Raw genomic sequence first — 25493 nt, 5'->3', positions numbered from 1 at the left:
TCAAGTCAATACCTATGAAAACCAGTATTTTCTGTTGGTCATGGGAGCTCGGTGTGCCGAGTTTGGTTCCATTCCATTGTTGGTGGAGTTCAGAATGCTCTTTGATTGTAGGTGAATTATAAATCCCAGCAACTACAACTCCCAAATGTCAAGTCTATTTTCCCCAAACTCCACCACCAATGGGGACTCGGAGTGGCTTACATGAGGCCAAGCCCAAACAACAATTACAGTAAGGAGAAACCGAACGCAAACCAAAAACGCGAACAATAGAAACAGCAACGAAAATATTTACATTACAATTCATAACAGAATCAAAATTACAGTTATGAAGTAGCAATGGAAATAGTTAGATTACGATTCATAATAGTAGCAAAATTACAGCAAAGTAATGTTATGGTTGGGGGTCACCACAACATGAGGGACTGTATAAAGGGGTTGCGGCATTAGGAAGGTTGAGAAACACTGCTTTAAAACAACAGCAACTATTTAGTCTACAGGGCTTAATTTGGAGAACACAATAACGACCTCCCAAGTAATATTGTTCCCCTTGCAGTAATGGGGAGTTTGCTTATCCTAAAAATTGGAGCGACTGAATGATTTTCATTTCGAAAGCACTATACCTCATACTGTTCCTGCTTTATACAAGCGGCCATTTGGTCCCTTTAGAAACTCACTGCCTTACATAAGCTGCAGTTAACATTTCTAAGCTTCAGTGACAAAGGGGGTTGTACTGCTTTGTGACATCCGAATGGACGGTACGAAACGGAAACACGAAATAAATGGATAACACTAATACCGGACCCATGACTAATCTCAACTGCAATTAATACAGCTCCTTGCTCAACTAGGTTACTATGATGCAGATATTTTGTAAACAAACCATTGCTTGGCAGCCCAGGAGTAAAACAAAACAAGGTTCTGGATCCAAAGAACTAGCTTTCCATAACTTATCGTATATACTCAAAGATAAGCCCAGTTTTTTCAGCTTATCATGGGGTCAAGCCGGTCAGTGGAGCCTGGAGGCCATTGCTTGCAATATATGATATACTAGCCATCCCTGCCATGCGTTGCTGTGTCCCAGTCTGTGTATATGTGTTTTGTGTGTGTATATACTTGAGTATAAGCCTAGTTTTTCAACCCCTTTTTTAGGCTGAAAACACTCCCCTTGGCTTATACTCGAGTCAAGGTTATTTATTATTTAACTCGGTTATTAGTATTATTTTTATTTCATGTATTTTTTACTCTCTTTATTATTATTACATTTGCAGTATTTAACCCTATTATTATTATATTTATTATTTTACACTATTTATGATTATTATTACATTTATTATTTTACTTTATTATTATTGCATTTATTATTTTACTCTATTATTACAATTATTATTCTACTCTATTATTACTGTTATTGTTGCATTTCCTTTATTTTACTTTATTATTATTATATTTATTATTTTATTCTCTATATTATTGTTGGAAGGACACGTAACTACATTTACATTGAAGATATGTAATGATTTAATCAGAGTTGGGCAGTCTTATCTCAAATTACAGATTTATGTAAATATTAAAAAACATTTCACCTCCTGATGCCTCAATTAATGTAATTTTATTAGTATCTATTTTTATTTTGAAGGTTACCTGTAGTGGCTGCATTTCCCACCCTCGGCTTATGCTCGAGTCAATATGTTTTCCCAATTTTTTGTGGTAAAATTGAGTGCTTCGGCTTATATTCAGGTCGGCTTATACTCGAGTATATACAATGTGGCTTTGCACATGTAGTTTTTGGGTTTTTTTGCTTTTAAGTCCCTTCTGCTGTGTTTTTCAGTGTTTTTCTGAGTGATGGTCACTCGTTGGCCTGATAGGTGTCTTGTGTCCAAATTTGGTGTCAATTCGTCCAGTGGTTTTTGAGTTATGCTAATCCCACAAACGAACATGACATTTTCATTTATATAGACTAGCTGTACCCATCACAACCTTCCCTCTTTCTCTCCTTTCCTTCCTTCCTTCACTTCCTTTTTACTTCCTTCCTGTCTTTCCTTCTCTATCTCTTTCCTTCCTTCCCCCTTTTTCTTTCTCTTCTGCCGTCTCTTTTCTTCCTTCTCTCTTTCCTTCCCTCCCTCTTTCTCTACATCTTCCCCCCTTCCTTCACTCCCTCTTTCCTTCCTTCTTTCTCTTTTTTCTTTCCCTTTCTTTCTCTCCTTTCTTCCTTCTCTACCTCTTTCTTTCCTTCCTTCCTTCTCTCTTTGCTTCCATGCTTCCTTCTCCCTTTCCTTCTTTCTTTCCCTCCCTCTTTATTTTCTTTCTTTCTTTTCTCCCCTTCCCTCCCTCTTTCTTCCTTTTTTCTGTATTGTCATTTAGCTTTTGGGGGCTTTTTAAGTCCCTTCTGCTGTGTTTTTCAGGGTTTTTATGAGTGAAGGACATACATTGGGTTGTTCGGTGTCTTGTGTCCAAATTTGGTGCCAATTCCCCCAGTAGTTTTTGAGTTCTGTTAATCCCACAAACGAACATTACATTTTTATTTATATAGATTTCTCTCTCATCTTCCCCTCCCTGAAGAGTGTGTTTTCTTTTCCAAGCAAAAGGGAGACAAGGAGAGAAAGGAGATGTATTTCATGTCCTTGTTTGTATGGCTCTCTTTCAAACCCACCCAATTTCCTGGCTTTTGTTTTGTGTGTATCTAAATGTATTAATGTCTATATACGGCAATTCACCTGAGCCTCCTTTCAACACTCAATGCCCCATAAGGGCCGAGCAAACATCCTTCAGCAATCTGTTTATTGGCTAATAACATGTCTGGATTTATTTACCAGGCTTGATATATGATTTATATCGTGGCATTTGCCCCATTGTTTTTATCATTCTTGGGCTTCCCTCACTTACATATTTTTATTCCTATCTCACCCAGGGTTTTCTTATTTTATTATCATTTTATTATTTTATCATTTTGGCCTTCCCATCCTGTTTGATTTTATTTTGTGTGAAGTTGCTTTATTATTTTACTTTGCTATTGTGATTATTTTCTGATGTAATTTTTGTTTTCTGCATTCCATTGTGTTGTATTGCATTTTTGGGCTTGGCCTCATGTTAGCCGCCCCGAGTCCCCATTGGGGAGATGGTGACGGGGTATAAATAAAGATTATTATTATTATTATGAAACATAGAGGAAAACTTCTCCCTGCCCACTTTCCACAAGCCATGCACACGCAATGAGAAATTATTCACAAACAGGGGAAATACCCAGGGCACTTTGGACAGATACCTGATCATCAGCAAATGTCACAAAGGCAAAAGCTCTGAAGGGTTTGGGAATGAAGACATCGACCACTTCTCCATACTGCGAAAAAAACTGACGGAGCTCGTCTGCCGTCATGTCGTCGGTGCATCGCCCAACAAACACCTTCCTGCTACGCAAAGGTTCGTCTGGACTTTGCTGGTACCAATGCAGAACAAAAGATGTATGTTAATACGAAGCTCCTAAAGGTAACATTAAGTCTAGTCGCGTCTGCCTCTGGGACTCATCTCCATTTCTAAGCTGAAGAGCCGCCGTTGTCCATAGACACCTCCAAGGTCATGTGGCCAGCATGACTGCATGGAACACCGTTACTTTACCACCGAAGTGGTACCTATTGATCTACTCACATTCATACGTTTGCAAACTGCTAGGTTGGCAGAAGCTGGGGCTAACAGTGGGAGCTCACCTTGCTCTCCACAAACTACTGACCTTTCGGCAAGTTAAGCAGCTCAGCGGTTTAACCCGAGCACCACCAGGGGCTTCTACTTTGTAATAACCCACACACCGAAGCCAAAGTTAGACATAGGAATATATAACATAATTAATAGGTAGGAAATAAGATTTCAAAACTAAGCAGGTGGTGACTAACTACAGAAATCATATACCAGTCCTGGAACTGTGCCGTCTAAAGTTTAAGGTCGGTAAAGGTTTTCCCCTGACATTAAGGGAAAACCAACTCTGGAGGGTTGGTGCTCACCTCCATTTCTAAGCCAAAGAGCTGGCGTTGTCCGTAGACTCCTCCAAGGTCATGTGGCTGGCATGACTGCATGGAGTGCCGTTACCTTTAAGGTATTTTGTCTCCTGCCTATGTAATCAATTGGGAGCCCCTGCCCCCCCGCCGGCATCAACTGCTGCTCTGGTCAGTGAAGAGAGAGGGGGGCAGAAGACAGTTCCATATTGTCTCCTGTGCTTTATTAATAATATAATATAACATTAAAACATATATTTATAATATTATAATGTAATATTACTTATAATAATATAATGGTATAGTACAACGTAGTAATATATAATACTGATATTGTACTATGCTCATAATATAATATATTTTATGTATATATATATATATTGTAAGTCGCTCTGAGTCACCTTCGCAGTGAGAAGGGCGGCATAGAAATGTTATAAATAAAATAAAATAAAAATTTTGGTTGAATTCATATAGACCAGGGATTCTCAAACTACGGCCCACGGGCCGAATACAGCCCTCCAAGGTCATTTACCCGGCCCTCGCTCAGGGTCAACCTAAGTCTGAAGACTTGAAAGCACACAACAACAACAACAACAATCCTATCTCATCAGCCAAAAGCAGTCCCACACTTCCCAATGAAATACTAATAAGTTTATATTAGTTAAAATTGTTCATTTTAATTATTGTATTGTTCTAAAGTGTTTTTTGCACTACAAATAAGATGCATGCACTGTGCATAGGAATGCATTCATTTTTTTCCAAATTATAATCCAGCCCTCCAACAGTTTGAGGCCCTGTGTTTAAAAAGTTTGTGGACCCCTGATAGAGACATTTCAATCAGAGCTCCACGAGGCATTAGGATCTAATGTCAGCACAGGACTTTGGATCACAAACCAATGTATTTCCAACTGCAGATAATCTAATTTTTGGAACACTACATAACTAGAGTGACATATTTAAGGAGCGGAGGAAAAGCCATATAAAGTACCTTAGAATTTGGGAGTTTGCAGTCACACCATCTTCCGTCTATCATGTGGCGCTGAGACATGACTTTCACCTGGGTTTCATAGTCTGTGAATCTTACAAAACCAAAGCCCTTTGAGTGGCCAGTTTTGATGTCTTTCTTTACCTAGGATTGCAAGAAGGTAAATGAAATTATGTAATGGAACTCCACACCAATGGCCCATACTTGAATTAAAGCGCACTAGTATTCAAATGTTCTGATGACATTCTCATCACACAAACTGTTGCTGCTTAGAGACCAACTCCCATCAAACGTCCCCTATCAAGAGCCATTGCATCTAACTAATCGAAGAGAAAATATTTCTTTGTATTACAGGGAGGCTAAGGATATTAAGGACGCAAACTGTGCATGTTTAAAGAAGCTATCATCAACGTCCAACAAAAGCTGCTTGAATGTCTGGCTAAATATAATATATTGTATAAACATATAATATTTATAATATTATAATGTAACACAATACTCATAATATATTATAATTATATATTTTATATTACATGTAATATTACTAATAATATATATAAATAAAAATGTAATATTTGTTTGTTTGTGGGATTAACATAACTCAAAAACCACTGGATGAATTGACACCAAATTTGGACACAATATGCGTATCAGGCCAATGAGTGACCATCAGTCATAAAAACACTGACAAACACAGCAGAAGAGACTTAAAAAGCCAAAAAACAAAAATTACATTACAACGCATGTAATAAATAAATAAATGCGCAAAATCACTCACACACGAAAACACACATATACATAAATATACACACACACACACAAAGAACATACACACAGATTGGGCCACAGCAACGCGTGGCAGGGGGCAGCTAGTATTACAATACAATGGTATAGTACAATATACAATAAAATAAAATAATGCTGATATTGTACTTTGCTAATAATTTAATATATTGTATGTATATATATCTTGTAAGCCGCTCTGAGTCCCCTTCGGGGTGAGAAGGGTGGCATAGAAATGTCGTAAATAAAGAAATAAATAAATCCCTGGAAGGAATATTTATTTCTTTATTTACAACATTTATATGGCGCCCTTCTCACCCCAAAGGGGACTCAGAGCAGCTTACAAGATATATATATATACATACAATATATTATATTATATTATTAGCGGCTTACAAGTAAAATGCAAATATATTATATTATTACCATAGCACAATATTAATATTATATATTACTATATTGTACTATAATATTATACTGTAATATAATTAGTAATATTACATGTAATATAAAGTATATAATTATAATATATTAGTATTATTATTATTCTTTCCTCCAAATTAAATGCAAACCAAAGTACGAGGAGACCAATTTCAGTGCTTCATGCCCAGCAATAACATCCAAAGTTTTATGAAGGAGATTAGAATCATAAACACAAAAAGATAAATACCTGCACCATGAGAACCTCTCCAAATGTGCTGAAATATTCCTTCAAATCCTGTTCTGTTGTCTTCCAGGGAAGGCCCAATACAATCAGATCAGAGGTTTTCTGCACAGCTCGTTTCACTTTGACAGCCGAGGAGGCATCTGTCTCATCCATTTTTCTCTTGTTGTCTAAAGGGATATGACCATCAGCACGGAGAAGTCAATGCTACTTTGCTTCCAACATCTGGTTAAGGCATTTTTATTCAAACAAGGATTTTCTTTACTAAATTATCAGCAACTGAAATTTCTAGGAAGACATGTCACACTGGAGTCTAACCAGTATAACTTGGTTCTATGGACTCATGCCCTCCACGTAACCATTTTTTGAATATCATTTAGAGGGTTTTGGGAAGTGGGGTTAAACGTAATGTAAAATGCTCGATTACCATATATACTTAAGTATAAGCTGGGTTTTTCAGCCCTTTTGAGGCTGAAAAAGCCCCCTTGGCTTATACTCAAGTCAGTTATTTATTACTTTACTCTGTTATTATTTTTATTCCATTTATTATTTTAGTGTATTTAATATTATTATATTTACAATATTTTTATTATTACTATTTTATTACATGCATTATCTTACCCTATTTATTATTATTCCATTTATTATTTTTCTCTATTATTGTTATTATTCCATTTATTATTTTACTCCATTATATTTATTTTTTTCTATTATTGTTATTCCATTTCCATTATTTTACTCTATTATTAGATTATTATTTCACTCTATTACTGTTATTACGTTTCCATTATTTTATTATTATTCCATTTATTATTTTACTCTCTATTATTATTGGAAGGATACGTAAGGACATTTACATTGAAAAAGGTTAGGATAATGGCTTAATCAGAGTTGGGCAGTCTTATCTTAAATTACAGTTTATGTAAATATTCAAAAACATTTAACCTACTGATACCTCAATTAATGTAATTTTATAAAAATATAATAATAATACCATATAGGATTTCTCTCACTTCCTGTTGTCTCACTCCTGTTCTTAACTAGGCGTTGTTTAGTAAGTCAGGTGTTTGTAACTCGGGGACCAACTGTACAGGTTTTTGGATCTATCAACTAACTGACAGGAAACCTCTGATCACACACCTTTGGGATAATTCACAACGTAGACGAGATTTCCCCAGCCATTATCCGGGGCGTGCAGAATGCCTTCCACCAACCGGACTCCTCTCATACACTGTGACACGGGGTTCCTGTACCGCAAGCCACACGCCCCGGGAAACTGAGCCGTGACGGTGGAGAGAAGCACCGTCCCATCATCCTCAGACGGGATCTCGATGGGCTCCTCGCTCTCGTCTTCCGTCACCCGGATGTACTCCGACATCTCCGCCGTGATGGTGCTTCCGGATGTGAAAGATGAAAAGATGCAGTTAATAATCATCATAATTATTATGATTACTTATATCCCGCCTTCTCTCGCCACACGGAGGCTCAAAGCAGCTCAAAATTAAAAGTATTACAATATAACTTAAAATAAACAAATATTAAAACAGTATTACACATAATTAATATTTAAAACAATTCAAGTTAAAACCATAAAACATATAGAACCACAACACCCCCTGACTTAAACATCTTTATCTTTAAACAAATAATAAATAAAAATAAATAAATAAATAAAAAGGTTTTAGCCTGCCGCCAGAAGGACAGCAAGAAAGGGGCCAAGGGAGTTCCAGAGTCAAGGAGCAGCCACCAAGGCGGCCCACTCTCTCTCATTCCCAGCAACCCAGCTTGAGATGGGAGGTGGGACTGAGAGAAGAGCCTCTCTCCTGAAGATCCCGAATGGCAAGTTCATACAACTTACCTGTCCCAACGCACCTCCCTCTATGAACCATCACGGAGGTTAAAATCTTCTGGGGAGGCCCTGCTTTTGGTCCCACTAGCTTTGTAGGTGCAACTGGTGGGGATGAGAGACAGGGCCTTTTCAGTGGCGGCCCCTCGGTTGTAGAACCTCCTCCCTAGTAGGAGTCAATGGGCCCCTTCCCTGCTATCATTTCACAAACAAGTGAAAACTTGGGTTTGGGAGAAAGCATTTGGCCCAGCATAATTATCTGTGCAATACAGTTGGAATTTATTTATTTATTTAACGGCATTTATATCCCGCCCTTCTCACCTCGAAGGGGACTCAGAGTGGCTTACAAGATATATTTCTGTTATTTCCCTAAAACACAGACTGTGACACACAAATACAATAACCAACTTGATTGCCATGATTTTGTGGGGCTTTTTTTTCTTTTAAAAAAATGTAAAAAAAATAATCTCTAAAATCAGGACAGTAAATAAAATGCAACACTCAGAAAACAGAGGAATTCCAGACAGGAAACAATCAGGGCCAGCTAACACCTCCCAACAAAGGATTCCCCAGGAAGGAAGCAGCCAGGCGTCAGAAGGGTCACCAAAGACCACCAGAAAACACAGTATTTTTAGTTGGTCATGGGGGTTCTGTGTGGGAGGTTTGCCCCAATTCCGTCGTCGGTGGGGTTCAGAATGCTCTTTGATTGTACGTGAACTATAAACCCCAGTAACTACAACTCCCAAATGTCAAGGTCTATTTCCCCCAAGCTCCATCTGTGTTCATATTTTGGCATATGGAATATTTGTGCCAAGTTTGGTCCAGATCCCACATTGTTTGAGTCCACAGTGCTCTCTGGATGGAAGCGAACTACAACTCCCAAACTCAAAGTCAATGCCCACCAAACCCTTATAGTATTTTCTGTTGGTCATGAGAGTCGTGTGTTCCAAGTTTGATTCAATTCCATCATTGGTGGAGTTCGAAATGCTCTTTGATTGTAAGTAAACTATAAATCCCAGCAACTACAACTCCCAAATGACAAAATCATATTTTTTGAGTGATGGTCACTCCTTGGGTTGTGAGACATGTTGCCAAATTTGGTGTGATTTCGTTCATCGTTTTTTCTTGTTTTTAAGGTTTTTTGTTTTGTTTTAAAGGTACTCATTATGCAGAGCATTTTTTATATATGTAAGAAAATAAGATATATTGTATTCGCATAGTACAATATCAGTATTATAAATTGTATATGTGTGTGTGTGTATTGCACTATACCCATATATTGTAATATTATTAGTAATACTACATGTAATGTAAATCATATTTTATTATTACTAGCATTAATTATATTACATTATAATATTATAACTCTTATATGTATATACAATATATTATATTAGTAAAGACAACATACAAATACAGTAAATAAATAATGTTAATTAATAATATTAATGCATTAAGTATAATACATGCTCGCTCCATCCATGTTCAACATCTACACAAATGACCAGCCACTGCCAGAAGGGACAGAGAGTTTCATCTATGCTGATGATTGTGCCATCACCGCTCAAGCAGGGAGCTTTGAGATGGTTGAACAGAAGCTCTCCGAAGCTCTAGGTGCTCTAACTGCCTATTACAGGGAAAACCAACTGATCCCTAATCCATCTAAAACACAGACATGTGCTTTTCACCTTAAGAACAGACAAGCATCCCGAGCTCTGAAGATCACCTGGGAAGGAATCCCACTGGAGCATTGCAGCGCACCCAAATATCTGGGAGTCATTCTGGACCGTGCTCTGACTTACAAGAAGCACTGCCTGAACATCAAGCAAAAAGTGGGTGCCAGAAATAATATCATACGAAAGCTGACTGGCACAACCTGGGGATCACAACCAGACACTGTGAAGACATCTGCCCTTGCGCTATGCTACTCTGCTGCTGAGTACGCATGCCCAGTGTGGAACACATCTCACCACACTAAAACAGTGGATGTGGCTCTTAATGAGACATGCCGCATTATCACAGGGTGTCTGCGCCCTACACCACTGGAGAAATTACACTGTTTAGCCGGTATTGCACCACCTGACATCCGCTGGGAAGTAGCAGCCAATAGTGAAAGGACCAAGGCAGAGACATCTCCAGCTCATCCCTTGTTTGGGCATCAGCCAGCACGTCAACGACTTAAATCAAGAAATAGTTTTCTTAGATCTACAGAGACACTCACTGGGACACCTCAGCAAGCGAGAGTTCAAACGTGGCAGGCCCAAACCCAGCACCACAATCCGTGGGTGATACCAGATGAGAGACTCCCCCCTGGGCACACAGAAAACTGGGCGACTTGGAAGGCGCTGAACAGACTGCGCTCTGGCACCACGAGATGCAGAGCCAACCTCAAGAAATGGGGCCACAAAGTGGAATCCACGACATGCGAGTGTAGAGAAGAGCAAACCACTGACCACCTGCTGCAATGCACCCTGAGCCCTGCCACATGCACAAGGGAGGATCTTCTTGCAGCAACACCAGAGGCACTCCAAGGGGCCAGATACTGGCCAAAGGACATTTAATCAGCTACCAAGTTTGCAAAATTTGTGTGTTTTTATCTGTTTGTTTTGTTCTGTCAGAAATGTAATACAATATTCTGGTGGCGGATGACACGATAAATAAAAAAATAAAAAAATAATACTACCGATGATATACAATAGTATTAATGATAATACTAGGTTCTTGTACTTTTTTTTTCGGGCTATAGGGCCATGTTGTCTAGAGGCATTTCTCCTGACGTTTCGCCTACATCTATGGCAAGCATCCTCAGAGGTAGTGAGGTCTGTTGGAAATGGGAAAATGGGATAAGAGGGATCCTCTCACCTCTGCAGGAGTCTACCGTATACCATGCAGCTGTGGACAAGTCTACATAGGGACCACCAAACGCAGCGTTGCCCAAACAAGAATCCAGGAACATGAAAGGCACTGCAGACTACTGCAACCAGAGAAGTCAGCCATAGCAGAGCACCTGATGAACCAGCCTGGACACAGCGTATTATTTGAGAACACAGAAATGCTGGACCACTCCAACAACCACCATGTCAGACTACACAGAGAAGCCATTGAAATCCACAAGCATGTGGACAATTTCAACAGAAAGGAGGAAACCATGAAAATGAACAAAATCTGGCTACCAGTATTAAAAAACTCTAAAATTACAACAGCAAAACAGCAGAGAGGAAACAACCAGGCACATCTTAACACCTCTCAACAGAACATTTTCCCAGGCTCAGCCAGGCCTTCCAATGCTAATGAAGGTGGTCAGCTGAAACATTCACACTTAGCTTCAGCAGAGAGCTCTTTGCCCCACCCCAGCCATTCCACAGATATATAAACCCATTTTCCTACTTCCAACAGACCTCACTACCTCTGAGGATGCTTGCCATAGATGCAGGCGAAACGTCAGGAGAGAATGCCTCTAGAACATGGCCCTATAGGCCAAAAAAACCTACAAGAACCTAGTGATTCCAGCCATGAAAGCCTTCGACAATACAATGATAATACTGTTTTTATTATTGTATATTTTGTAATATAATCATAGTAACATATTAGTTATAACGCTACTGATAATATATGATAGTATATAATGATGATATTGTTTTATTATTGTATATTTTAAGTTATATTGTAATGTTTTTAATTGTGAGTCCCGGTATGGAGACATAAAGCGGAATAGAAAGATAATTAATGTATTGTCGAAGGCTTTCATGGCCGGAATCACTGGGTTGTTGTAGGTTTTCTGGGCTATATGGCCATGTTCTAGAGGCATCCTCAGAGGTAGTGAGGTCTGTTGGAAGTAGGAAAAGGGGTTTATATATCTGTGGAAAGACCAGTGTGGGACAAAGGACTTTTGTCTGCTGGAGCTAGGTGTGAATGTTTCAACTGACCACCTTGATTAGCATTTAATGGCTTGGAAGTGCCTGGGGGAATCTTTCTTTGAGTATTAAAAAACTCAAAAATTACAATAGCAAAACAACAGAGAGTAAACAATCAGGCACATCAAATCACCTCTCAAAGAAAGATTCCTTCCAAGCCATTAAATGCTAATCAAGGTGGTCAGTTGAAACATTCACACCTAGCTCCAGCAGACAAGAGTCCTTTGTCCCACACTGGTCTTTCCACAGATATATAAACCCCTTTTCCTAGTTCCAACAGACCTCCCTACCTCTGAGGATGCTTGCCATAGAGGTAGGCGAAACGTCAGGAGAAAATGCCTCTAGAACATGGCCCTATAGGCCGAAAAAACCTACAAGAACCTAGTGATTCCAGCCATGAAAGCCTTCGACAATACAATGATAATACTGTTTTTATTATTGTATATTTTGTAATATAATCATAGTAACATATTAGTTATAACGCTACTGATAATATATAATAGTATATAATGATGATATTGTTTTATTATTGTATATTTTAAGTTGTATTGTTATGTTTTTAATTGTGAGTCCCGGTATGGAGAGATAAAGCGGAATTGAAAGATAATTAAGTCCGAAAACAAAACGGCAATCCTGACATAGACGTTTGTGTGCCAAGCCACAACGACAACCACAATAAATAGTAAGGCGAAAGCAATACAGGAACAGCCTGAGCCCCAAGCCACACAAGGTAGGCCTCACGCCCTCACTACGACTAAACTAGGCCTCAAAGCCCTCCCGCGGCCTACTCCGATCTCTCTCTTCGCAAACCCCGAATACTCTCGCTCACCAGTGGCCCGAGGCCGGAAAGGGACGATAAATAACCGGCGACGGCGTGAGGAAATCCAGAAAGGCTTCCCCGGGCCCAGGCCTCCGTTTCCTTTCCTGCCGACAAAATGGCGGCGCCCTCCTTCCTCTCCGAAGCGTCAAGATGAAGCGACGGGCTCGGAATGAACCACACTCCGCTCGAGTAGGGGGTGATTTTTCCAAAGCGTGGGAAACCCGTTAGTCCTGAGGAAGAATAATCCGCTTTAAGCACTGAGGAGTAATACAAAAAATATATTGTAACTTCCAAACATTTTTCGAGGCGTGTCTCGCCTGGAAAGAGCTAGCCATTCGGAACGCTCCCCCCTTTCTATGGTTTGAGCGTGGTACGGTCCAAAAGGGCGGTCTAACGCGCAGGCGCAGAAGGGAGGATGAGCTCAGAAGGAGGTGGAGTCCCCGAGCGAACGCTGGCTGGAGAGGTTCGGCGGAGGGTGCGCATGCGCAATGGGGGGACAAAGTTGCGCTGAGGCGAAAAGAGCGGGAAAAGCTGTTGCTCTGGGAGTCGAAGTCGGGCTCGCGCGCATGCGCAGTGTGAGGAATGGCTCCCTGAGGTGATTTTGTAACACCTGAATGGAGTTGTAGCAAGATTTCTGACAAAGTACATACAATAATAATAATAATAATAATAATAATAGCTTCTGCAATAAGCTTTCTGGAATGGAATTAATTTAATTTCAAGGAAAATGACTTATATTTTCCACTTTAAGGCTCATATATTAATATATTATAGTATTAATATATTATATTATTACCACAGCGCATCAGTAATAGATTAATTGTTGATGGGAAGCTTCCCACCGGAGTGGAAATCATCTATCGGACAGATGGCAAGCTGTTTAACCGCAGCAGACTGAAAGCCAAAACCAAAGTTACAACAACATCTGTTATAGAACTCAAGTATGCTGATGACAACGTCGTCTGTGCACATTCAGAAGATCTACAAGCCACTCTAAACACCTTCGCAGAAGCATACACGAAGCTTGGCCTGTCACTGAACATCGAGAAAACCAAAGTGCTGTTCCAGCAGTCACCAGCCAATCCCTCTCCAATGCCAGACATACAGCTTAATGGTGTAACATTAGAAAACGTTGACCATTTCCGCTCCCTTGGCAGCCACCTCTCCACCAAAGTCAACATTGACGCCGAAATACAACACCGCCTGAGCTCTGCGAGCGCAGCATTTTCCCGAATGAAGCAGAGAGTGTTTGAGGACCGGGACATCCGTAGGGAGACCAAGGTGCTTGTTTATAAAGCTATTGTCCTCCCAACCCTGCTCTATGCCTGTGAGACGTGGACTGTCAACAGACGTCACATGCAGCTCCTGGAACGATTTCATCAGTGCTGCCTCTGGAAAATCCTGCAAATCTCTCGTGAAGACAGGCGGACAAACGTCAGCGTGCTGGAAGAAGCAAAGACCACCAGCACTGAAGCAATGGTCCTCCAACATCAACTCTGCTGGACCAGCCACGTTGTCCGGATGCCTGACCACCGTCTCCCAAAGCAGTTGCTCTACTCTGAACTCAAGAACGGAAAACGGAATGTTGGAGGACAGGAAAAGAGATTGAAAGATGGGCTCAAAGCCAACCTTAAAAACTCTGGCATAGACACTGAGAACTGGGAAGCCCTGGCCCTTGAGCGCTCCAGCTGGAGGTCAGCTGTGACCAGAAGTGCTGCAGAATTCAAGGAGGCATGAGTGGAGGGTGAAAGAGAGAAACGTGCCAGGAGGAAGGCGCGTCAAGCCAACCCCGACCGGGACCGCCTTCTACCTGGAAACCAATGCCTTCACTGTGGGAGAAGATGCGGGTCAAGAATAGGGCTCCACAGCCACCTATAAACCCACAAGGAAACCCATTATGGAAGACCATCTTACTCGTCCAACAAGGGATCGCCTAAGTAAGTAAGTAATATATTACTGATGTGCTGTGGTAATAATATAATATATTGTATACAGATATAATATTGATAATAAAATTATAATGTAATACAATATAATACTACTAATAATAAAATGTAATAAGTATATTTTTAAATTACATTTAATATTAGTAATATTAGTAATAATAATAATACAGATAGTGGTATAGTACAGTATTGTGTTGTAATAATATAATATATTGTATACACATATAATATTGATAATAAAATTATAATGTAATACAACATAATATTAATAATAAAATATAATAATTATATTTTTAAATTACATGTAATATTGGTAATAGTAATAATACTGATAGTGGTATATTACAGTATTGTGTTGTGGTAATAATATAATATCTTGTATACAGATATAATATTGATAATATTATCATATAATACAATATAATACTACTAATAATGAAATATAATTATATTTTTAAATTACATGTAGTATGAGTAATAATAATAATATAGATAGTGGTATAGTACAATATTGTAATAATATAATAATATAATATATTGTAAACACATAATATTGATAATAAAATTATAATGTAATGTAATATAGTACTACTAATAATAAATATAATAATTATATTTTTATATTACATGTAATATTAGTAATAATAATAATACAGATAGTGGTATAGTACAATATTGTGTTGTGGTAATAATATAATATATTGTATACACATATAATATTGATAATATAATTATAATGTAATACAATATAATACTACTAGTAAAATATAATAATTATATATTTCATATTACATGTAATATTAGTAATAGTAACACAGATAGTGGTATAGTACAATATTGTGTTGTAATAATATATTATATTATATTATATACACATATAATATTGATAATAAAATTGTAATGTAATACAACATAATAGTACTAATAATAAATATAATAATTATATTTTATATTACATGTAATATTAGTAATAATAATAATATAGATAGTGGTATAGTACAATATTGTGTGGTAATTATATAATATATTGTATACACATATAATATTGATAATATAATTATAATGTAATACAATATAATACTTCTAATAAAATATAATAATTATATTTTTATATTACATATAATATTAGTAATAGTAATAATACCGATAGTGGTATAGTATAATATTGTGTTGTGGTAATAATATAATATATTGTATACACATATAATATTGATAATAAAATTATAATGTAATATAATATAATATTACTTATAATAAAATATAATAAATATATTTTTATATTACATGTAATACTACTAATATTACAGTATAATGGTATAGTACAATATAGTGCAATATTGTGCTATGCTAATAATATAATATATTGTATACAGATATAATATTGATAATAAAATTATAATGTAATACAATATAATACTACTAATAAAATATAATATTTATATATTTATATTACATGTAATATTACTAATGATATTACAGTATAATGGTATACTACAATATAGTAATATATTAAACTATATTGTACTATGCTAATTGTATAGTATATTGTATCTATAGATATATATATCTTCTAAGCTGCTCTCAGTATCCTTCGGGGTGAGAAGGGTGGCATATAAATGTCGTAAAGAAAGAAAGAGAGAATGGAATTGAGAAGGAAGGAGGAAAGAAAGAGGAGGGAAGGAAGAGAAAGGAAAGGAGGAAGAAGAGAGGGAAGAGAAAGGAAAAAGAAGGGAAAGAATGGAAAGGGAGAAGGAAGGAAGGAGGAAAGGAAAGAGGTGGGGAGAAAGGATGAGAAAGGTAAAAGAAGGGAATTGAAGTGAGAAGGAAGGAAGGAGAAAAAGAAATAGGAGAGAAGAGAAAGGAAAGGAGGAGGAAGGGGGAAGAGAAAGGAAGAATAAGGGAAAGAATTAAAAGGGAGGAGGAAGGGAGGAGAAAAAGAAAGAAACAGGGAAGAAAGAAAAGGAAAGGAGGAGGAAGGGAGGGAAAGGAAAGGAAAGGAAAAAGAAGGGAAAGAATGGAATGGAGAAGGAAGGAAGGATGAAAAGAAAGGAAGAGGAGGGAAGAAAGGAAGAGAAAGGTAAAAGAAGGGAAAGAATTGAAAGGGAGGAGGAAGGAAGGGGGAAAGAAAGAGGGGATAAAGGAAGAGAAAGAAAAGGGGAAGGGAGGGAGGAAAGAGAAAGGAAAAAGAAGGGAAAGAATGGAAGGGCGAAGGAAGGAGAAAGAAAAAGAAAGAAAGAGGAAGGAAGGAAGAAAGGAAGATAAAGGGGAGGAAGGAAGGGAAGAGAGGAAAAAGAAGGGAAAGAATGGAAGGAAGAAGGAAGAAAAGAAAGAGAAGAATGGAAAAAGGAGGAAAGACAAAAGAAAAAGAAGGGAAAGAATGGAAGGGAGAAGGAAGGAGAAAAAGAAAAAATAGGGGGGAAAGGGAAAGGGAGGAAGGGAAGGGAGAGAAGGGAAAAAGAAAAGAAAGAATGAAAAGGAGAAGGAAGGAGGAAATAGGTTGGAGGGAAAGAAAAGAAAGAAAAGGGTGGAGTAAGGAAAGAGAAGGGAAGAGGAATGAAAATGAAGAAAAAAGAAGGATTTTTTTGTTATGCGCGTTCGTTGTGATTGCTGTTATAATTTTATGTTGTTATTGTTTTTATGCTTACGTATTGGTTATTTTATGTGCGACACTTTGGAGTCTTTTGTGAGCTGCCCCAAGTTCCTTCAATGAGATGGTGGCAGGGTATACATAATATTATTATTATTATTATTATTATTATTATTATTATTATCTTAGACAATCCCTTGTTGTCTGAATATAATGGCCTTCCAAGTGTAATGTCTTGGCGGTGGATACATAGGTGACCATGGAGCCCTATTCTTAATCCGCACATTCTTCCACAGTGCGAACATCGGTTTCCTGGTGGAAGGTGGTCTCTTTCAGGGTTGGCTTAACTCGCCTTCCTCTTGGCATGTTTCTCCTTTTCAGTCTCCATTCGTGCCTCTTCAAATTCCACAGCACTGCTGATCACAGCTGACCTCCAGTTAGAGTGCTCAAAGGCCAAGGCTTCCCAGTTCTTGGTGTCTATGCCACAGTTTTTAAGGTAAGCTTTAAGCCCATCTTTAAATTTCTTTTTCTGTCTACTAACATTCCATTTTCTGTTCTTGAGTTGGGAGTAGAGTACCTGCTTTGGGAGACAGTGACTGGGCATTTGGACAACATGGCCAGTCCAGCAGAGTTGATGGTGTAGGAGCATTGCTTTAATGCTGGTGGTCTTTGCTTCTTCCAGCATGCTGATATTTGTCCACCTGTCTTCCCAAGAGATTTGCAGGATTTTTCACCAGCAACACTGATGGAATCATTTCAGGAGTTGAGTGTGATGTCTGTAGACTGTCCATGTTTCACAGGTTTATAACAGGGTTGGGAGGACAATAGCTTTATAAACAAACCCCTTGGTCTCCCTATGGATGTCCCGATCCTCAAACAGTCTTTGCTTCATTCGGAAAAATGCTGCACTCGCAGAGCTCAGGCGGTGTTGTATTTCAGTGTCAATGTTGACTTTTGTGGAGAAGTGGCTGCCAAGGGAGCGGAAATGGTCAACCTTGTCTAATATTACACCATTAAGCTGTATTTCTGTTATTGGAGAGGGATTGGCTGGTGACTGCTGGAAGAGCACTTTGGTTTTCTTGATGTTCAGTGAGAGGCTGAGCTTCTCGTATGGTTCTGCAAAGATGTTTATGTGGTCAGTGCAGAACCATCTAATACCATTGAACTGCATTATATGGGTCTACACCAATCCTATAATGCAGATTCAAACTGTATTATATAATGGTAGAGACCCAGCCTGAGGCACTTTCTGATGCAGGGCTGCCTTCTGGAGGCCATAAATTCTCTGGCTTTGTGGTTTATAATGGTAACACTGTAAAACAATCAATTAAAAGCCTCTTCTTATTAGTCTTTTTTAAATTAATCTTTTTAATGTTCCCAGATAACGGCCTTTCCATGTTCTCGGTACATTATTATTGAAATAACAGGGTTGAGGATGATCTAAATCCCAACTCATCCATCACACTGGTCTGATTACTTGAAAGTTGTGTTTGAGAGTGACAGTGGTAAAGTGCATTTGGGTTTTTAGTCCGCAAATAGAAGTTCTGTACAAAAAATTGGGTGCCCTAACAAATTTGTCAACATCCTGCGGCTCCTCCATGATGACATGATGGTAACAGTCTTGGACAGCAGTGGCTCCCAAAGTGACCCATTTAAAGTGGAATCGAGTGTCAAACAGGGATGTGTTATTGCCCCAACTTTATTTTCCATCTTCATTGCTATGATACTTCATCTTGTTGATGGGAAGCTTCCCAGCAGAGTGGAAATCATCTATCAGACAGATGGCAAGCTCTTTAACCTCAGCAGACTGGAAGCCAAAACCAAGTTTCTGTTATAGAACTTCAGGATGCTGATGACAATGTCATCTGTGCGCATTCAGAAGACCTACAAGCCACTCTAAACACCTTCACAGAAGCACACAAGAAGCTCGGTCTGTCATTAAACATCGAAAAAACCAAAGCGCTCTTCCAGCCAATCCCTCTCCAATGCCAGAAATACAGCTTAATGGTGTAACATTAGAAAATGTGGACCATTTCCACTCACTTGGCAGCCACCTCTCCACAAAAGTCAACATTGACACTGAAATTCAACACCGCCTGAGCTCTGCAAATGCAGCTTTATTCCGAATGAAGCAGAGAGTGTTTGAGGACCGGGACATCCATAGGGATACCAAGGTGCTTGTTTATACAGCTATTGTCCTCCCAACCCTGCTATACACCTGCAAGATGTGAACTATCTACAGGCGTCACATACAACTCCTGGAACGATTCCATCAGCGCTGCCTCCGGAAAATCCTGCAGATCTCTTGGGAAGACAAGCAGACAAATATCAGCGTGCTGGAAGAAGCAAAGACCACCAGCATTGAAGCCATGGTCCTCCGCCATCAACTCCGCAGGACCGGCCACGTTGTCCGGATGCCTGACCACCGTCTCCCAAAGCAGTTGCTCTACTCTGAACTCAAGAACAGAAAACGGAATGTTGGAGGACAGGAAAAAATATTTGAAGATGGGCTCAAAGCCAACCTTAAAAACTCTGGCATGAACACTGAGAACTGGGAAGCCCTGGCCCTTGAGCGCTCTAGTTGGCGGTCAGCTGTGACCAGCAGTGCTGCAGAATTTGAAGAGGCATGAATGGAGGGCGAAAGAGAGAAACGTGCCAAGAGGAAGGCGTGTCAAACCAACCCCAACTGGGACCGCCTTCCACCTGGAAACCAATGCCCTCACTGTGGGAGAAGATGCAGATCAAGAATAGGGCTCCACAGCCACCTACGGACCCACCGCCAGGATACTATACGTAGAGGACCACTATCCTCGGACTACGAGGGATCGCCTAAGTAACTAACTAAGTAAGTAAACAATGTTTGTCACAGAAGTGGCTTTGAATCCATCCTACTAGTTCTGAATTCTAAAACAGATTGAGGTATGTGCAAACCAAAATGTTTTCTCTTTCCCGTGTCAAAGAAAGGGTTCTAGTTTTGCACTTCCAACACACCCAGAATCTTTTCTCCCTCACTTCAGTATTGCTTAAATTCTATTACTTGGCAGAATGAGACCGGTGTCTCAGACAGCATATATTGATGTCATGAAAACATAGTAAAGGTAAAGGTTTTCCCCTGACATTAAGTCCAGTCATGTCCGACTCTGAGCTGTGGTGTTCATCTCCATTTCTAAGCTGAAGAGCTAGCATTGTCCATAGACACCTCCAAGGTCATGTGGCTGGCATGACTGCATGGTGCACCGCTACCTTCCTGCCAGAGCGGTATCTATTGATCTACTCACGTGCATGTTTTCGAACTGCTAGGTTGGCAGAAGCTGGGGCTAATAGCAGGAGCTTACACCGCTCCCCGGATTTGAACCTGCAACCTTTTGATCAGCAAGTTCAGCAGCTCAGGAGTTTAACCCACTGCGTCACCAGATTGCTGAGCGTTCTCCCTTTCCTTTCGTTGTCTAGAATGTGTGCTTCAAGCAACCTCAGTCTCATGGAGATGACAGAGAACACATACAGACAGGTAAGCCTTTTGCAGCCAATTTGTATACGACTTGGCTACTTCCAATCAGTAATGTAAAACATAATGTAAAATGCTGTATTACCACATATTGTCGAATATAAGACGAGCTTTTCCACTCTTTTTAGGCAGAAAAAGCCCCCTTCGGCTTATTTTCAAGTCAAAGTTATTCATTATTTTACTCTGTTATTATTTTTATCAGATTTATTATTTTAGTCTATTCATTATTATTACATTTCCATTAATTTACTCTATTATTATTATTATTATTATTATTATTATATTACATGTATTATCTTACTCTATGATTATTCCATTTATTATTTTCTCTATTTATTATAGTTATTATTACATTTATTATTTTACTCTATTATTATATCATTTATTGTTTTACCCTATTTACTGTTATTATTATGTTTTCATTATTTTACTCTATTATTATGATATTTATTATTTCACTCTATAACTGTTATTACATTTCCATTATTTCATTATTATTATTACATTTGTTATTTTCGCTACTTGGCTACTTCCAATCAGTAAAGACAGTACCAAAACAAAATAGTAGTTAATATGGAGGCTATCTGGACTTCAGACATGGAGAAATCATCAACACAGTACAGGCAGTCCCCAAGTTACGAACAATAAAGGTTTGTTTTGTTTGTTCTTAAGTTGAATTTGTTTGTAAGTCAAAACAGGGACCTTTTAAAAGTGTAACTCCAGCCATATATATTGGCATATATAAATGTTGACATTTTTTAAATTTTCTCTATTTATTATTGTTATTATTACATGTATTATTTTACTCTATTATTATAACATTTATTGTTTTACCCTATTTATTGTTATTTTTACATTTTCATTATTTCACTCTATTATTATTACATTTATTATTTCACTCCATAACTGTTATTACATTTCCACCCTTGTTTGACTCCCTTTTGGACCTGAATCAGGTTTGACAGGAATCCCCTGTGGTCTTTTACCTGGCATAGGTGCCGTTTATTAATCATTACTTGCAACAATAGCTGATATAGTGGAAGCAACCAAGTTGGCCCACCCATAACTGGCAGGCAAAGCCTAAGGCATGGGGGGGGGGGGGGCGGTGTTGAAGGCCATCATGGTTTTATTTCCGGCCAGTCTTGGCTTTATTCCTGTGTACATAAGAACAACCTTGGTAGTCATTTTAATGTATTTTAATTGCCTTTTCTAGGCTTTATCTTTAAATGGTTAATTGATGTTATTAGTATAATTAGGTTTATTCGATTATTTGTATTTGGTCCTCATTTTGGTGTTAATTTCTCTTTTGTTACAAGTTTATGGTTATTATTTTTGTATTATTCTGTTTGTTTAAGTTTGAGTTTGGGCATTGAATGTTTGCCTTCTTTGTGTGTAAAGCGACCTGAGTTCCATTGGGGAGAGAGGGCAGTTTATAAATAAAGTTGTTGTTGTTGTTGCATTGAAATGCATGATATACAGGGTCGACAGCTAGAAAGCACCATTAACAAGTTTGTGTTAGGCCTAAATATCAAATTTATATATTTACTAGCGGTCCCCTGCCATGCGTTGCTGTGGCCCAGTCTGGTGATCTGGAAAATAAAGGAATGAGAAAGTGTTGGTTTCTAATCTATGTAATGTCTTTATTCTTGTGGGTAAACAGTATTTCTTGCTGTTTCCTTGTCAGTGTTGATGTGGAGATTGTCTGGTTTGCCCACTCTGGAACATGCAACATATCATTGTCCTTCTTTAGGGGTCCCTTTCAAATCTATTATACTGCATCTATCATATACACATGTGTGTGTATGTGTGTGAATGGTTGGATGGCCCTTTGTCAGGAGGGCTTTGATTATGCCCTGGTGAAGGGAGCTGAACTGGATGGCCTTAAGGCAGCATTTCTCAATCTGGGAAGTCAAGACCCCCGGAGGGAGCCACCAGGGGCAGTGTCAGAAGGGTTGCCAAAGACCACCAGAAAACACAGTATTTTCTGTTGGTCACGAGGGTTCTGTGTGGGAAGTTCGCCCCAATTCTATCGGTGGTGGTGTTCAGAACATTGATTGTAGGGGAACTATAAATCCCAATAACGATAACTTCCAAATGTCAAGGTCTATTTTCCCCAAACCGCATCTGTGTTTATATTTGGGCATATTGAGTATTCGTGCCAAGTTTGGTCCAGATCCATCATTGTTTGAGTCCACAGTGCTCTCTGGATGTAGGTGAACTACACCTCCCAAACTGATGCCTACCAAACCCTTCTAGTGTTTTCTGTTGATCATGGGAGTCCTGTGTGGCAAGTTTGGTTCAATTCCATCGTTGCTGGAGTTCAGAATGCTCTTTGATTATAGGCGAACTATAAATCCCAGCAACTACAACTCCCAAATGATAAAATCATAATTTTTGAGTGATGGTCACTTCTTGTGTTGTGAGACGTTTTGTTGCCAAATTTGGTGTGATTTCATTCATTGGTTCTTTTGTTTTTAAGGTACTCATTACGCACAGAGCATTTATATATATATAGATTTATTTATTTATTTCCGATATTTATATCCCGCCCTTCTCCCCCCGAAGGGGGACTAATTTCACTTAGCCTTGTAGAATCATAGAGTGGGAAGAGACCTCATGGGCCATCCAGTCCAACCCCCTGCTAAGAAGCAGGAAAATTGCATTCAAAGCACCCCTGACAGATGACCATCCAGCCTCTGCATGGATCTCCATTTCAACCCTAATAGTACATCTTGCCCAATCACCAGCATTCCAACTTTGCCAGAAAAGGAGAGAGAAAATGTTACAAACGTTGTAGACATTGTATTGCAAGAAGCAAAATAGATACTGTATTTGATTTCTATTTATTCTAAATAATGTATTAGTGGAGTTATATACCGTAGTTCCAAAAGCTAGCCAGATTGTTTACCGTATATACTCGAGTATAAGCCGACCCGAATATAAACCGAGGCACCTAATTTTACCACCCAAAAATGGGAAAACTTATTGACTCGAATATAAGTCGAGGGTGAGAAATGCAGCAGCTATTGGTAATACAAAATAAATATAGATACCAATAAAATTACATTAATTGAGGAAACAGTAGGTTAAATGTTTTTCAATGTTTACATAAAACTGTAATTTAAAATAAGACTGACCAACTTTGATTAAACCATTATTCTAACCTTTTTCAGTGTCAATGTGCTTACGTATCCTTCCAATAATAAGAAAGAAAGTAAAATAATAAATTTAATAACAACAATAATAAAGTAAAATAATAAATGTAATAATAATAATAAACAGAGTAAAATAAATGTAATAAAATAATAATAGAGTAAAATAATAAATGTAATAACAATAATACTAAAGTAAAATAATGTAATAGTAGTAATAATAAATAGAGTAAAAATGTAATAAAATAATAGAGTAAGATAATGCAAATGTAATAATACCAATAATAGAGGAAAATAATAAATGTAATAAAAATAATAGTAATAACAGAGTAAAATAATAAATAACTTTGACTCGAATATAAGCCGAGGGCAGCTTTTTCACCCTAAAAAGGGGCTGAAAAACTAGGCTTATACTCGAGTATATACAGTAAGTATGAAGTGGATATGACAACAAAAGGCCGGGATGTACGTCTTCCTCGCAGCAAAACAGAGTTGTGATAACATAAACAGCCTTTGCAAATGTTACAAATCAGCTGCCTCAGGTGGCTGCTTAACTCTGCCTAATGATAAGGGCATCTCTGGGCATTTTAACCCAAGTGAACAAAGCAGACAGGGCAGGGCAGCAATATCCTTGCAGGAGTCCATGCTGGCGAGGGGCACGCGCCCGCTCTTGCTGGGCCTGCTGCAAATATACTGTCTCCCTCCTCAGCCATTAGCTCCCTCAGCACAGCAAGATGTAAGCAGCTAAAAGATCCCGGTCTAAATAACATAGAGGAACTGGCAATTACCACAGCGGGAAGCAACAGTGGAGTCGCTACAGTGCAGCTGTTTTCTCATTAAAGCCAGAACGTCATTTGCACTCTGGGCTGTTGGCGGCATCAGGCATAAATGTGTTTTAGCTTTCCCTACAAGGGGGACGAAGGTGAGGCGTGGGAGTGATTATGTTATAGAAGCTCTCTAAGTGGTATTTAGCTGGTGATTACTGGAGAATTTTGAAAGGATCTGGCCCAAATATGGCATTGTTTCTCCCATGAGAGACTGTTCTTCATATAGAATCTTTAAGTTGCAGAATCTACAACAATATCATCTTATTTTTGTGTAGCAGTGCATCTGTGCATGTGCAGAGAGGCTTCCTATCATCCTAGAACAGCATTGCTCAACTTTGGGATCAGGACCCCGGGGGGGGGGGGGGGGAGTCACGAGGGGGTTTCAGGGGGGTCACCAAAGAAAATCAGAAAACATATTTCTGATGGTCTTAGGAACCCCTTTGGCGGAAAAGGCTGAAGATCTCTCTGCCTGTCCTCTTTC

The 25493-nt window shown here is 38.6% G+C and overlaps 1 protein-coding gene across 4 annotated transcripts in view; it reads right to left on the bottom strand.

Moving 5' to 3' along the window:
* TARDBP (TAR DNA binding protein) overlaps positions 1 to 13158 on the bottom strand; it is a 30936-nt gene extending 17778 nt beyond the window's left edge. For 2 of the 4 annotated variants that reach the window (XM_060758898.2, XM_060758901.2), the window contains exons 1-5: positions 13005 to 13153; positions 7556 to 7809; positions 6422 to 6585; positions 4972 to 5112; positions 3263 to 3433 (exon numbers count right to left, since the gene is read on the bottom strand). In XM_060758898.2, coding sequence (XP_060614881.1) covers positions 3263 to 3433; positions 4972 to 5112; positions 6422 to 6585; positions 7556 to 7793 — 714 coding nt within the window. In that variant the 5' untranslated portion in view covers positions 7794 to 7809; positions 13005 to 13153. Of the gene's footprint in view, positions 1 to 3262; positions 3434 to 4971; positions 5113 to 6421; positions 6586 to 7555; positions 7810 to 13004 lie in introns of all 4 variants that reach the window. The other 2 variants (XM_060758900.2, XM_060758902.2) reach the window with 2 other exon arrangements.
* Positions 13159 to 25493: the final 12335 nt, after the last annotated feature.

The sequence above is a fragment of the Anolis sagrei genome, chromosome 13 (genome assembly GCF_037176765.1).
Source record: "Anolis sagrei isolate rAnoSag1 chromosome 13, rAnoSag1.mat, whole genome shotgun sequence".
In the NCBI taxonomy this organism is placed as follows: Eukaryota; Metazoa; Chordata; class Lepidosauria; order Squamata; family Dactyloidae; genus Anolis; species Anolis sagrei.
Note: the sequence above shows the minus strand (reverse complement) of the source record. Positions and strands in the feature narration are given on the sequence as shown.